At 43.9% G+C, this 16,128-nt stretch overlaps 2 protein-coding genes across 2 annotated transcripts in view; both read right to left on the reverse strand.

The window, feature by feature from the left end:
• Positions 1-223: 223 nt before the first annotated feature.
• Positions 224-3,506, reverse strand: LOC144468159 (uncharacterized). Its single transcript, XM_078177409.1, has 4 exons — positions 3,489-3,506; positions 2,384-2,437; positions 2,127-2,232; positions 224-919 (listed from the first exon to the last, which is right to left on the reverse strand). Exons 1-4 carry the CDS (start codon positions 3,504-3,506, stop codon positions 456-458), a joined length of 642 nt encoding a protein of 213 aa, XP_078033535.1. The 3' UTR covers positions 224-455.
• A 2,754-nt stretch (positions 3,507-6,260) lies between these two features.
• Positions 6,261-16,128, reverse strand: part of LOC144478837 (neuropeptide CCHamide-2 receptor-like) — a 175,203-nt gene continuing 165,335 nt past the window's right edge. The window contains exons 3-8 of the mRNA XM_078197146.1: positions 14,278-14,426; positions 12,702-12,901; positions 12,099-12,280; positions 8,214-8,428; positions 7,126-7,370; positions 6,261-7,069 (exon numbers count right to left, since the gene is read on the reverse strand). Coding sequence (XP_078053272.1) covers positions 7,068-7,069; positions 7,126-7,370; positions 8,214-8,428; positions 12,099-12,280; positions 12,702-12,901; positions 14,278-14,426 — 993 coding nt within the window. The 3' untranslated portion in view covers positions 6,261-7,067. The remainder of the gene's footprint in view (positions 7,070-7,125; positions 7,371-8,213; positions 8,429-12,098; positions 12,281-12,701; positions 12,902-14,277; positions 14,427-16,128) is intronic.

Genomic DNA, 16,128 nt, shown 5'->3' on the forward strand with positions numbered 1-16,128 from the left:
GAATATTCTGACTGGTATGCATGACTAGATGCAGGTATCTCTGACTAGAGCGACACTATCGCAAAATCCTTGATTACAAAAAGCCTGTCCGCGACACAATCAATCGCTTAATTAGAGGCAGGACTTCGACGATATAATTACTCGCATGATTAAGAAAAGAATCTCCGCGACGCAATTAACACTTCATCGACTGGCAGTCTATAAATCGGCTTTTCCCCCCCGATCGGTAGCCTGTGAATCCTTTACCATAGTAACCCTTAATTCGTTATCTATTATTGAGATAAATGTTTTAAATTATACTACAAGCTTCAATATTGTTATATAAATTTTTAAATATTAAATACCTTTTGCTATTAATAAGATAAATAAAATGAAATTAGAAACGAAAATTTTTATGACCGGTCGATAAAGTGTTATCGCGCGGTCCCCGATTAATTAATAAAACCCGACGATTTTTAGAATCCAGACCTCATCAACTTCGCAGTGTAATCCCTCTGTTTCGTTGCCAAGTGAAGGTCCAAGCTCTTCAGCATCCTGTCCCTGATCTCCTGGTCATATGAACAGCCAGCCTCCCTTTTGTGCGAGCTTCTCAGCAGACCGGTTCTGCATTGTGCAATTCGCGGCTCGTTTCTCGAATAAGTAGCAAGCCGGAAGCCGGGATGATTGGATGGAAGACTAGTCTTCGAGGACTCTTTTCTCGTCTCGCGCACCGCGTTCTTCATGTACTCGACGGCTGCTCGGCGACAGGTGTCGTAACCAAGCAGCTGGATCTTTTTCCCATGAATCGCGTCGAGCTGCGCGTTCCTTGGCTTCGAGGACCTGTCCAGCAGACGGTCCATGGTGTTAGGGGTGCCCGGCAGGTTCTGGAAGACCTTCCTCAGGACCTCTGACGTCAGGTCCTCTTCGCTGCTCGATTCACCTGTGCAAAAACCTTTTCTGTTAGCATCGCTAGATTTGTAATGATTTTGTTATTGCGTGGATTATGATAGATATGAAAGAAATATGCAAGAATGTTATTTAGTAATAATGCAAGATAAAATGGATTTTATTGTTCCGTGGACGACAATAAAAGCCGGAGAAGTAACCGGGGATATTAGATAGTAAAAATAGAATAACAGAAATATTGTATAGTCTAGGAAAGATATGAACAAAATAATCAGCAATATTATTTAGTAATAATGCAGTAATAGCAATGATTTTATTGTTGCACTGGCTATGATGAAAGTTAGAGAATTATGAAGAATATCGTCTAGTAATAATGCAGCAATAATAGTGATCTTATTACTGTACAGATTACAGTAAATATAAAAGAAACAATTAGAAATATCATGTAATAATTATACAGAAATATAGTAATTTCCATAGTAATTGAACCATCATCTAATAATTATACAGAAATAACAGACTGTACAGATAACAACAAATATAAAAAAAACAACTAGAAATAACATCTAATAATTGTACAGAAATAACAGTGATTATATTACTGTACAAATTATGAAAAATATAACAGAAACAATTAAAAATATTATACAGTAATAATGCAGTAATAACGATAGCCGTATTATTGTATTTGTAATAGAAGCAACCAGAAAATCACCAAATAATAATACAGCAACAACAATTATTTTACCGTCGTCCACAGTGCGTCAAATATACAAGTATCAACCAGAAAAATATCGTAAAATTCGTAACAGAAATATTTGCCGAAGAAGACAATATCGCAGATCCTTTAGAAAAACAGAACGAAATGGTTCCTTCTATCGTTCGGCACACAGCATCGACACAAAAATAAAATGACCGATCGAAGTGCTATTTCAGGCATCGCTGCAGAAAAGAACGGGCCAGGAACGGGCGAGTCTTCCGCAGAAGTTAGTCTCCCAAACAATTGCAATTAACAGTAATGACCCGTAGAATTGGTTGTAGCGATGCGGTTGTGTTCTATTTCGGAACGGTTTCAGTGGGGGGAAAGCAGCTAAGCGGGCAAAGGAGGAGGCCAGGTGAAGTTCGATCGGCGTTAAAAATCGAGCGGTAACTTTCGGACTCTAATTCGGCGATCAACGGGCCGGAACTGCTTCGTGGAAAACCAACAGCCGGGAAAGTTTACGATATAAATTCTGTATTACCGAGGTCGCTGGTGTTCTCCGTTGTGTACGTTCCTTCTTTGATCTCCCGTTGCAGCTCGAGCACCCTGGCCAACGCCAATTGCAGATACTCCCTCGCGTTCGGCTCCTGCACAAACACCGCGTGCGAACGCACGCTGTTAAACGCGTAATCAAACGGCCCGCGAGCAATGTAATCCGACTAGCAGCTCGGCTCGGTTCTATACATGTATAGTATAGCGGACCGGGAATCGATCTGCGTAGTTAAAGCTTGCATTTACCTCGGCGGTCTTCAACTTTTTCGTCTCGCCGCTTCCGTCAGCCAGACAGGGTGCCTGCACTCGAAAACAGTTAACAAAAGCCACGCAATCAACCCACCCACTCCGCCCCCCCTCCCCCGCCAATGTGCTCAGGCTTTCCGTGGGATACCGAACTCTGCGACGATAGCTGGCGGGCGAAACTTTCGCGAGAATGGAAACATTTTGTTACGCGGAAACTCGAAACTGCCGCGGGCAAACTTTTCCGAGCAGATTCTAAATTTCCGGCGTTGATCCGACTGATAGCGAATAGATGCGAATAAAAGATGAGCAGGTGAATTCGTGAATGGTAAATGGATCGGAAAGTCAACGATGATTAATGAACAGAGTACACTCGGAACAGTAAAAAGATGGGGAAGTGAACGATGGGAAATAACTGGGCTAATTTGAAACGGTAACAAGATCGGAAAGTGGCTGATGGAAAATAACCAGGTCAACCTGAACAATAAAAAGATGAGAATTAATTGTCGTTGAATTAATTTTAGCTTGCTCAAGCCTTTGAGTACAATCTTCTGTTTCATGTAATTTATGGTATGATAGTGGCTATATTAAATGCAAGATAACAAAGGTATTCGTGCAATTTGTTTAGAAAAGGAATATGTGTTCATGTACAAATTTGTCTATTCTTGTCTCATGAATATTTAAGTATTTAAGTAAATTGTAGCCAGATGTAGCTTCTTACTTTAAGAAATTAGTATAAAAGGAAAGCTTCTAGTCATTTTATGGTGAAGGGGTTGCTGAAGACAATTTTTATTTTCGCTACAGTTACGACAGTTTACATGATCTTACAGAGACGCTGTGTCATTGTTTGACTGAGTCATTTTACCACTTTTCAGCCCGAGCAAACGGTACGTCATTGCAGATAAGCCGTAATTGTATATTACTTTCCAGTTGCATTATACTGTCAGATTATTTTTTAAACGATGTATCACGAAGTCTTTCTATATCAGCGAAGCTACTCTAAACAATTAAACAAGTTGCGTCAAACGAGTCTAGGCAGCTGCAACGACGGCATGAGCACACTGAAGGAGTCGATTGGCACAATCAACGCAGAACTATCATATCTCACCGACGAGTATCTCTTCATCTCGACGAAATTTCTAAAACCACCAATTCACAATGTTACGGGAACACCTTAAGCGGCACACACACAGAAACAGCCCCGATCTGCAGCGCACCACCCTTCGACTTCCACGAAGCAAAGAGTCACTACCCGGGGTTCCTTTTTAACCTCTCGACCCTTTCGTTCCGCCTCTGCTAAGACGCGAAGATTCCTTTTTCTGTTTTCAGGGACGCGGCCAGGCAAACGACCGTTGACTAACCTCGATCGGCATCGACTAGCCAAATCGTGGCTACCCTAGCTACGGGAGACTGCTGCGAGGGTGACGACAGTTTGCCCATGGCTTCTCTCCCCCTTCTCCGAAGCGCCCCGTGAACCCCAGGGAACAGTACCCCTCGCGTTGACCTACCGTACATCTGCAAGGGGAACATTGTCCTCGGAACCCCTGTTTGCTCGACGCGTGCCCTGCGCCCGATAAATGCGGCTGGCACGCGCCCCTTCGCCCCGAAACTCCGACGGAATACGTTACTAGCTCTCCTCGATTGTAGATGCAGATAGTAGCTGGCTGCCTTGTTTCTTCCCCTGCGCTGCCAACACCACGGCGGAGATTATACTGAACGGTGTCCAAGAATCTTGCCGAGGGTTGCTGTTCTTCGCGACCTACGAGCATTTCGAATTTTCTTTGGATTTGATGGCTTCTCGACGTTTGTTCTAGATAAATAGATTGACTCGATTGCTACCCTTTTAAATCAACGAATCTCTTGAACTGCTTTGGTTTAGTGATCTTTTAGAAATCGTACTAGGTCTAAGTAGATAGTAGATTGACTTAGTTAATTGGACGTTGTGTAAGGACCTTGCTGAGGATTCTAAACTAACGAATCTCTTGTACTGCTTTGGGTTTTACTGACTTCTTAGCAATCATTCTTGGCCTACACAGACAGTAGATTTATTTGCAGTTAATTGAATATTGTGTGAAAACCTTGTTGATGATTACTACCCGTCTAAACCAACGAATCTCTTGAACTGCTTACGATTTTACTGATTTCGTAGCAATTGTTCTAAGTTTAGATAGACAGTAGATTGACGTATCAGTTAATTGTAAGATGTATAAAAATCTTGCTAAGGATTCCTGCCCTTCTAAACCTTGAACTGCTATGGGTTTAAAAAAAATCATTAGCAATTATTCCAAGTCCAGATAGATAATAAATTGACATAATAATTGGTCAAACAACGACCGAGGGGCTTATCAACAGCCTTTTTCAAAACAAACTTCTTCAAACCAATCTATCGAATTCTCTTTAATTTTACTGATCTCCTAGCAGTCGCCCTAAGTCATAAGTAAAATAATTACTACCAAGGGTGAAAAGTTACCCAAATAGGTAAAAAGTTAATTTTTAATATGTGTATATATTAAAAATATTATATTAAAAAATTTTAATATATATATATATTAAAAATTAACCCTCAAAAAATCACCCCTAAAGCAAAAAAATTACTTTCAAAATAGTATATTGTCCTATCATTCAATTTCAATATCTCCACGCAGTTTACTAAAACCACATCCACCAATTCGCGCGAGTTAATTTGTCACGGTTTACTCTGGAGCTAATTAAATCGGATTAAACTCGGAATTCCACCGAATTCGGGTCCTAAGGATGCAAATTTGCGGAACTTACGCGCGTCCTATAACAGCGGAAAGCTGTCCAGAGAGACGGAGGATTATTCGACGGGAGGCTCTCCGTGTGTTTCGCGGAATAGTCACGATCGGCTCGCGCGGCACTCGAGCCGCGTGGGAATAAGTTCGGTGCCGCTGTTCGAGTGAATAAATTCCAGTCGGCGCCCACCCGGGGGTAGCGTAAACTTGTTCCGCGCGCGTCAATCCGATATTCCGGCCACGTATCGATTCTCGTAGGGAACGTTTCCCGCGCTACGTGGCCTAATTACAGCTATAATAGGCCCATCGGCGAAGACGTCCAGCCGTTATCTGGACGGCGGACGTCTACAACGCACGGAAACGCAACAGCCAATGGACGTGCTAAATCCCGTTAGCCGGACGGATGCTGTCGGCCGTCAAACAGGGATCCACCGATTACGGGGTCGAAGGTGGCAAGGTCTTCGGCTATGGAACACAATTATTACGCGGGCCGTCTCCTTCCGCGCGGCCTCTGTCTTTGTTTCCTTCTCTCTCTCTCTCTCTCTCTCTCTAACTATCTCTCTCCCTCGCTAATTAAATCCCTCGTCGCGATTCAATAACGCCTGGAATCCTCTCGTCCGCGACTCGCCGCACCGTGGAAAACACCCGAGGATTTATTTCAGCCTTGAGAGACGACGCTCCGCGATTAGCCGGATCAATGGCGGAGAAGGGAAAAGTGTGGGCGGAGGCTGGTAAGCCCGTTCGTCACACGAGATCTGATGATTGCCGGAACGATGATGGATCCTGACGCGTTACACGTGTCCTGGCCGGCAGGTGTCTCGAGGGAGGAACAAAAATCAGTTACCAGATTCCCGGATAAAATTCTGAAAGTATGCGATTTTATAACGCTTTTTACGCTGATTCAAAAATTGCGTAAATTATATTGCCAACTAATTGTTTTAATAATTAATTAAATTTATTTTGTGAGAAGTAAATCGGATTGAAAGATCTGTACATACGCAGCAAAATTGTCAGCTCCGGAACATTATTATTGTTAGAGTTGTATTTCCAAAAAATTAAGACAATGATATCCTCCAGTCTTTTAAAGAACCAGATTATCAGTCACGTAGTAATTAATTGTATTTAAATTTATTATTCGTATTGTGGTAACTACATTTTAGTAACATAAATAAGTAAAACTAAACAGCAAGTGAAACCTGTATATTAACAACATAGGAGATGAAAGAATTTTTTAATACTATCTGCCCCATCCCCAATAATTAATTTTTCACGTCCCGTCATTTCTTATTACGCATGACAATATATTACATTTAAACTTTACCTAGCTTCAGCTGGAGAAACAATTTGACGGAATCCGGAGGGCTTCGATCACAAATAAAAAGTGTGAAAACAATTATCGTTGAAATATTAAACAACTCTTACAGCCAGTTACAAAGGTACTAACTCTATCCGAAACATGCTCGATTACCGCAACGAACAGCACTGGATTCCTCTAAAGCAACAGCCCAGGAAAACACAGTTCGTCAGTTCCCTATTTCTCTGGCGAGACTTTATTGTGTTCTGCACGGTACAATAGGAGACTTCGCGATACTTTTGGATGAAAGAAACACAATCCGTTTCCTAAGAGAATCCTTGACAGTCTAGACGAAGTATAGTCCTCGAGAGCGACGCGTTTCTAAGCACCACTGCACCGGGAGATCTCTCCGACGACTCTCCTGATTCGTTGGTAGCACGGTCGCGTTTTAGGGCGACGAAAGTGAGCAGAGTTCCCGGACGGGATCGAAGCTGTACAGAGGTTGCGATCGTCGATCAGTTATGCGTGGATCACAGAAGGATGTCCGGGGGGATGCTGAGGACGTTCTAGACCGCGCTCCGCGATTTACAGTTTATGATACATTCCTGCAGCCACGTTCGTCCATGGATGGTCCCCGGTTTCCTGCGAACACCGCGACGATGACACCGCGCCGTTAATCGTTCTCGTCGATTACTTACAATCTAAGTCGCCGGGTGAGTCTTTGGCAGCGGCGGCCTCGCTGGCTAGTTCGTACAGAGCCGTCGAGTTCAGTTCCTGCGTGTGTCTCCGAATCGTGGAGCCGAAACTGGTTTCGTAATGGCTGTCCTGTCCGCCGAGCCTCGTTCTCTGCGTCAAACGGTTGCCGTTCCTCTCCAGGCTACCCGAGGTCTCCGTTCGACGGACCCTCCCCGATGACAGTCGACAGCACAGGTACTCGTTAAATCTGTCGCACAAACGATCTCATTCTCGCGGGTGTCGTTCGACGCGGCTCGCGTTACTATTTTTCATAGAACGGCTCCAGCGAAAAAGCAAACTGTTGCTCAAAGTTTCCTCGTTAACAACCGCGAAATTTTGTTGGGAAATCGGCATCTAACGCGCCGCTACAATCGGATGGAGAACATGGACGCTCAATTGATAACAGTTTTTAGCTTGTTGCATGATTTTTTGATGGTAATAATTTAACGCAGTTGGTGAATTGAATGAGCAAGGTGATATTAAGATAGTCGAACTTCTGGTCACTTGAAGGATTCAGCAAAGATGTGTTAAAAAGACTAGTCGAGTCAATCATTATTCATGGATGATTCGACGACTTTTTAGAATTAAAGATCCAAGTGAACATCCCCAGTGAAATGAAATGATATACACACGCGTGCAAATGATATACAATTAAAAGAAACATGATCCGAGTATCAGTTAACTAACACGAAATCTATCGAACCAGTCACAATGAACGGTTCGATACTTCTTGTTATAAAATTGTTAACATGATAAAAACTACTCCATATTGAATAATTGAATCAATATCTGAATCCAAACGTACACTACAATAAAGATGACAGAAGGTCTGAACAGAATCTCTGCATCGTCGAAAAGCAAATGTTACTTAGAAAGATACGCGACACGCGGTAACATTTGCATGCAACATTCAACGAACACGCGGATGCAGTGAACGCGGAAGGTCTAATGACGAGAGATTGTCGTGCAAATGATCCCGGGTTTGCCGTGGATCGTAACGCGGACGGTCGCGACAGTTAAACCCCGTGAATCCGTTAGCAGAGTTACTGGCCTCTTGCGGAATGTCCCGCTGACGAAGTACAGAGCAATCGGGTTCACGCAGCTGTTGACGAAGCTCAGACAGAATCCGATGATCCTGAAGGCGTGCCAGAAGTCGTCGTAGTCCGACTTGGACGACGGGCAGAAGTGGAACCACAGCATGAACGTGTGATACGGCAGGAAGCAGACGACGAAGATGATCACGAACGAGATCACCATCTTGCCGACCTGTCGGTCACAATAAACGATCACCCATTACGACGTTTACACACGTTCAACGTAGGCATGCCGCGCGGGTCCGTTATCAGCATCATCGGACGATCGATACATCATCCGGCATACGTGTCCGTCAATTAATTTAGACGATCAAATTCCTACCAGAGGCTCGGTCGCAGATCCTGTCCGCCATTTGCTTATCTACCGGTGGAGCATGTTATCGCTCGGATACGCGACGGTGCCGTGATTATCGGCAGTCGTTAAACGGTAAACCAACTGCGAACAAACGATTCGTTGCACGTCACTAAACGACGCGCGTTCAATGTGACGCGTGGCAATATTTATCGAAGCGATTAGTCGGTAGCGTCGGAACGTCTGTGTGTACCGGAGAAACGTGGATCGTAAAACGTTTCAAAAACGCGATCCGGCCGAGATTGATTTATTCTACGCGCCTGTTAGTCAACTCCGCAACATAGTCAACGATTCCTGGCAAACAGCGTGCACGAGAGAGACGCGTGTCGACCGGTCTACCAACCTCTGCGATTCTTCTTTTAGACAGCGTATTCGGAAACTGTTTGAAGACGGCGATCTTTTAACACCTCGGTGAGAATTGCCGAAGCGCGATTTTTACTTTCACGGCAGAATTGGCTTGGCATTTAGAGCGAGAGCCATGTGACGTTCCAAGAAATCCACAATAGTGGCAGCGAGCAAAAAGAAACTGCCACCGAATTGCTCTTCGCACCCCCATTTTCTCTCTCAGACGGAATAAAAGCTGGTCTACTTAGCGACGGCGGTGTTTTAAGAATTCCGTGTGAATCGCCAGTGCAGAGGTTTTTCTTTCGGTAGAAAAGCTACCTAACGTTTCGAGTAACTGTTTAAAGCGATTTCGGAAGCACCGCGCGACACAGTTCGGGCTCGTTTCGTCGCGACGACAGGAGCCAGCGGCGCGATAGCTGCGCCGACTTCCCGACATCCGTCTGCAAACAATAGAACGGTTACCGTCCCGAGCTTGTAATTCAATTTTCGCCGGTTTTCCGACGCGGCGTTCGCCCGTGCCGCGCCGTTATTCTTGGCGTGTCTCGTTATCGTGGAACTTTAAAGGCGGCCCGCCGGATGCCGGGCGTCGAATTATCGGACGGGGAACGGCATCGGAGCGTGACGACGACGATACAACGAAACTTTCCTCGCGCCTCCTCCCCCTCCTCTCTTGTAACCATTCACCCGAGCCTAATCCGTTGATTTCGGTGGGAGCGGAAAGACGCGCGATCGATTTCAATCGACGCAATCGATAACGGGTCGCGGAACACGCCGATGACAAATCGTGCCAGGGCAAACGACGAATCATCGGCGGATCGGAGCGCAATTCCGCGAGCTGTTCGCGGCTCGAGTCTCGCGATGCCCGACGAAGCCTTCCCTCGAATTGTTTCGTTTTTGTAAGCCCAGAATTTTTTCAAGTTATTACGATTTCTTAGATTTCGTTGCCCGTTTGCTGAAAACTCGATTCCGCCTCTGGTCGAAACAAACCCGGAAAGATTCGCGGATTCTTGGGAAGACTGCCAAACCAAACTGCCTCGAGGTTTCCACAAAAGCGGACTAAGTTATTCAACGAATCGACTGCGGATATTGCATTTGTGACAGAAATGAGTGGACTGAGTGCTGCAGGGGTGGCCAACTTTTGTGTATACAGCGTGTTGTGTGACTGGTGGTGTAACCGGATAGAGACTGTTTCCACGTTAAAATATTAGTCGAAAGTATAGAACAAACTTCGTTGTTGGAAATTTTGTTGGAAAATCAAGATAAATTTTATTCAATTTTCCGAGAAATTTGATAAACGCGTCGACATTTTGGCCATACCTGAAATCTAGATTATAGTGGAAATGTTTAAGGAATAATTGTGCAATATTTTCAACCTAACAAATCAGTATATGCAATTTAATTGCATTATAATATACATATTTACTATGCACCTTTTCTAAATTGAAATCAAATTCGACTCTTTAATTATCAATACTACACTTTACTTTACTATACTTTAATTATCAATGCTATTAATTTACTATACTTTAATATAAATAGTAAAGTCTGACATATAATATAAATATAAGTTTTCGACTTCGTATACGAATTCATTAGCAACAAAGAAGAGTTTAGATGCTGTCAATCAAGATAATGTAGACAATTTTGAATCTGCTTACAATAAGGCAATATTTATTTAGCTTAGAAATGTACAGTCAATTGAACGAGCACGCATGACGTTCGCTTCTGACAAGATTCGAAAATCTCGCACAGTAATTGATGATGCGACTTTCAACTGTAACTTGGATAGCCCTTTTGGAAACGTTACACCAACATTGCGGTTAGTCTCTCCACGTTTCGAAGGGAGCATTAGTGTGCCTTTCGACCCTTAATGGAACCGACTAGGGGCGGCACGCGTGGGAATAAATTTTTCTGAAAGCACTCGCTTCGCACCAAGAGCTTCGGTAGTAATTATGGGGAAAGTAGGTTGCTTGTACACAGCGCGGGTGTAATGATGCTACAAACTACGGAATACTTGCCGCGGCTCTCGGAAATATTCGGACACTTCCGGAACAGGATAACGTTTCCCAAGTTGAAAGAAATATCCCGAATACTTTTGAGATGGTGGGAGGAGTTTACAGAACGTTGTAAATAAATAAAAATTGAGTGTAGCTATCTATATTTAGAACTACATATGATGCAACTGTTTAATATATTATGATTATGCTTGATGAATTATTATTAATACTATTTCAATATATATATATATTGTTATATATAAAATTTTTTCTTTCTGGTAACCTATGACTCGATCATTTTAAATGCAAAATTGAATTGTACTTTACGTTCTGGACAATTTGATTAGTGAGAGCAAAAGAAATTTGGTGATTTGTGAGAAACAAAAAATAAGAACACAGTATAAAGAGAAAAATAAAGAAAAATACAAGTAGCAATCTATCAAAAGGAGGAACAAAAACGAAAATCCTATAAAATTCTAGAATATTTATTTCTATAGCGTGGTCATAACTATTTCATTTTCCATTGCTACTCAGTTTAATAAATGCTTCAAAATATCGCGTTGCCATCAATCGCAGCGTTTTAAACGATTTATTAAAAACTACGAACATTTCAATCCTTCATCAACGGAACAACTATTGACCTCGATAAACAACTCATAGAAGAACGAAGCTCAACAAAATACAATTTGAATCGCCTCACCAACGGCGACGAACATTTTCGCGAGAAATAATTCCGCGAATATTATCGGTGCAAGTGAAATAAATATAAAATAAACAGAAAATTCTCTGGGCTATCGGATGCGTCGGGCCGGATGGAAAATATATTTTGTGGGCCAATTTACCTAACCCAGGCAACTGATCTTTTTCGGACGGATTTACAGCTACAATGTTCATTGGATGAAACACTGAATTTTCTGTGCAACATATCCGCGAATCAATCGCTCTCGTTCAGCAAAACGAAAGTACCTCTGCGCAAATTGAATGTGCGTTCATAGGTTAATAAAAAAATTCCAGAGAGCTGCAGAGACCTCGTTCGATGAGAAACATCGGTCTGAAACCGGCCCATATAGATCTTTTCCCGGGTTCCATCGATTTTTATTGCCCCGCACGGGCCGTAAGGTCTCGCCTCGCAAGTCTCGCGAACGTACCTTTTTACGCGCCCTAATTTGTTGCATCCGATGACTCCTGGAGGAATTCTCCCCGGGCATGGTTCTGGTCGAAAGTTCAAGGTGTCGCGCCATCACCAGGTAGAATCCGGCTATCACGCAGAGCGGTATCGCATAATAGGCGAGAAACTTGAACAGCACCATCCCCTGCGTGTAACTCGCCCCTATAATCGAAAGAAACACCGTCGCTGAGACGCGGCTAACCAGCCTCTAACCGCGTTGTCACTTCGCCGCGACTCGTAACAAGCCAGATAATAAATAGTTGGCCGGCAGATGGTCTCCAGGTAGCTCTCCACAGGTAGCTCTCTACAGTTAACCCCTCCGGTTACCAAAGAAGTTAACGTTTTATCTGGTAAAGTTCTCCAGGCCGGCAATGAAGTTCCGGAAAAATGGAATCCACTAGCTTCTAATCGCGTAATGCCGTTGCTATGGCGACTTGGCAACGGTCCAGCGGACGGCGAGGAAAAATGATAAAGAAAAGCGTTCTCGCAGAAAGAAGGTTCAGTGATCGAGGTAAACGGAGTGGCAGAATAAGAGCGGCGCGAGATAAGGCCGGCCGCGGCTTAAATGATTTCTTCTACTCACCGAATTCCTCCGGGAAAGGGCTGCAAATCAGGATGCTGTGGTTCCCCTGCAACGGGACCGTCGGCACGTGGGAGAAAAGAGCAGCTGGCATCGCCAGTACAATCGCCAGCACCCAAATCAGGCTCGCTGTTAGGATTGTTAATGGCTTCGCGCTCGATCCGGCTGCGTGCCTCCGTATGGGATTCACGATGGCGCAGTATCTACGGAAAAACCGAACCTACATGCTCGCCGAGCACGCGCCGCGGCTACCATAACTCGTTGTACAATACGCGAAACTTTGCGATGTAATGAGAGGCCATATTTTACGTCCAGAAATTGCTCTATCGTTCCACGCCTCGTATGCGCCGCGGAAATAACTAACACGGTTTTGCTAATTCAATTGCATTGTGATTCGACTTGGCAATTTCGAAAATATTGTATCTCAATTGCGTTGAAAAGCAGAAGTGGTTTGTTTAGTTTCAGTTCGAAAGAAAAGTATTTATGATATAAATATTATTTATTAAATATTATGAATATTTATGAATGAAATATATGTTGTGAAATATTTAGGAATTAACACTATTTCTATAGAAGGTATCGAAGAACCCCTTTCAACATTTGTAAAAACATTTTGTCCGAAAAACATTTTGTAATAATTTTTAGTTAAAATGCTTTCTTACAGTCTACATTTTCCACGTAATAATCACTTTCCAATGCTTGTCGCAGCCACCAGAAAATTAATTCGATAATCCATATGATACAAAATATCGGTGAAAGTACATATTTATATTTATCGCTTTTACCGTATTAAATAAATCGCTGTCCTCTTATAAAATACGATGGAAACGCCCGTAAAGGGGAGCTATAAATTCTCTAAATATCGCGCCGCGCGTTACAACTTTAATTAATTATATCCGTAAAATTAATTCGACGCTCTTTACGTGGAATATAAAATCGCGGTCGTTACGAGCACGCGACGCCGACAGTGAACGAGTTAAATAATCATAGAAAACGGATTTAAGACAAAAGGCAAAGTAGCTGGTCGATCGATAAAAGAGTTGGCCGTTTAAAGGCGATTTAAGTCGGGAATCGACGTAACGAATAAAACCGCCATTGGAAGATGAAGTTGGCGCTATAAAACATTCCCTAGGACGTTTCGAAATAAGTGCCTGTTCGAGACTGCGTAACAAAGGAGATTGAAAAGGAATTACCGAGTGGATTGTGGACGCAGTAAACCATTGTCTCGGAGCGGCGAGCGCGCGGGTGGAAGCAACAGTTTGTACCGCGTCCATTAACCGCGGGTTGGTGCAAGGAGGGGGGTTGCAGGTGCTGCGGAAGTTTCTTGGCGTTCCCGTTTACCAGTGGGTCGATTTGCATGGGAAAGAAATCCGGTCGCGGAGGATAATTGCCCCGACAGTTTAATTGCGACTTACCGCCCGACATTCGGATCACCGGGTTGGACCGGCGGGCGGTCGACCGGCCGATTGGTCCATTAACGGAAGTTCGGCGAAGTTTGCGACGGCGGTCCGACCGGGGCCGGCACCCTCGCCGCCCGAGACAACAATTTACCGGCCCGTAACTGGATTTGACAACTTACCTCTCGGCTGATAACGCCGTCAGAGTGAAAACTGAGACGCCGATCGAAATATCCTTGGCGCACTCCGATAATTTGCAAACTGCCAGACCCCACGGCCACGACTCGATCGTGTAGAGGATCGACGTGAACGGCACACACGTCACGATCACCTGGAAATTCGTGATCGGAAATGTAACGGGGGTACGTCTCGACGCGACGGCGACGGTATTTCCCGTCCCTCCCGGGGGCTTCCTCATTTTTTTTTTTTATCGCGACACGCTCGAGCTGCGACGAGTCGCGACGACGGAAACCGATATCGATGGCTGGGTCGATCGATTCGATGATTCACGGGTGTCGTATGCGAAACTCATCGTTGGGACGAAATCGCGCGAACGTGGTGGGAACCGGTCGATAAGCGACACCATGATATTTGCGTATCGTCGATACGCCGTGGGCGATACTAGTTTATCGAGCTGTGGGCCGAGCTAATCGAGACGTCGCAGCGATTATGATTTTAAGGTGGAATGCAATCATTGAGTGGAACTGGTTGATGTGGGCAGACCAGTTGCTGTCGGTGAGAACCTTTCTTATAGCAAAAATGCTACACACAGTATCAGCTCTCGAAACATTATAAAATTCTTCTTGCGGTTGGAGTTAAAAAGGATTTATAGATTGAAGTCTCCTCTTTCGAGTGATATCTCAAAACTTGATCTATGATTTTTCTTAAGCCCTTTATGAAACATAAATGAAGGGCCGCGGAAAATCTTCCGAGTGTATTTTATATTTTTAAAAAATTGAGATTACATCTGTTATTGAAAATTCGCTGGAACGATTAAACAAAATCGTAGGTCTATTTTTGAGCACTGGTTTTAAAGAGGAAGCTTCAATCTCTAACTATATCTACCTTATTGCCTCAAAAAAGATCTTTAAAGAATTTCCACGCAATTTCATTTTCAGTATTTCCGAGCGGAAACGCGTGCTCGATTTTTCACCTAACACATCGTTAAAAAAGTTTTTCGGAAAAAGCTGAATAAAATCTCGTCAAAGCTCGGAAACTTCGATCTGTAAAACGAGTCCGCGTTCGTCGTTGCGCGATCATTTTTGACGGAATTGTAGCTGTTTAAATATGAGCGATTTATCGAAAAGTGACTGACTCCGAGATGAACCGTCGTATTTGTTCGACCTGTCCCGGTCTGTCTCGCGTGAAAACAGTATTCTGCAATGATTTGTCAGACAGGGCAAGGATGAAAACACAATTTCCCGGGACAGTCAAAGGTGGTGCGACAGGGATCGCATTAATCTTCGGACATTTTCCGCTACGGTATAAATTGCGTGTCGATCAGGACGCGGATCGAGCTGCGTTGCCGAGCGGAATAGAAGGCGCGGGCATTAATAATCGAGCTCCAATATCGTTCCGTGAGTCGTTGTCGGGATTTTGCCGAGGCACGAGCAAAGTATAACCACTTTATGAACGGAGGTGCACGGCCGCGGTAAAAACTGGCAGCGGCTCCGCTACCAGAACCGACAGATTTTATCCTTTGGATCCCTACTACCAGTTCGAGCCCTACGCGACTATGTACTTACAAACGTTCCGAGCCTCGGGGCAAACACCCTCCAATCGTTAAGCTCTCGGGACGAGGCATTTTAACTAAAGAATTCCCCTGATAATCGAGCTCCACGCATTCGAGCCCCTGCAACGCAAAAATTCATTGACTGACATACCTAGATTGCGCCTTTGTGAATCTCTCAGGGAAAATGTATTGAATGACTTCGCAGTTCTTAAATGCTTTGGTGCAGTTACTATTTAATTATTCTCTTTGAAAGCGGTCTTAAAAATGCTCTTCGAAGCTGCTTGCTGTAAGCCGTAGAATT

Source organism: Augochlora pura, chromosome 3 (assembly GCF_028453695.1).
Source record: "Augochlora pura isolate Apur16 chromosome 3, APUR_v2.2.1, whole genome shotgun sequence".
Classification (NCBI taxonomy): Eukaryota; Metazoa; Arthropoda; class Insecta; order Hymenoptera; family Halictidae; genus Augochlora; species Augochlora pura.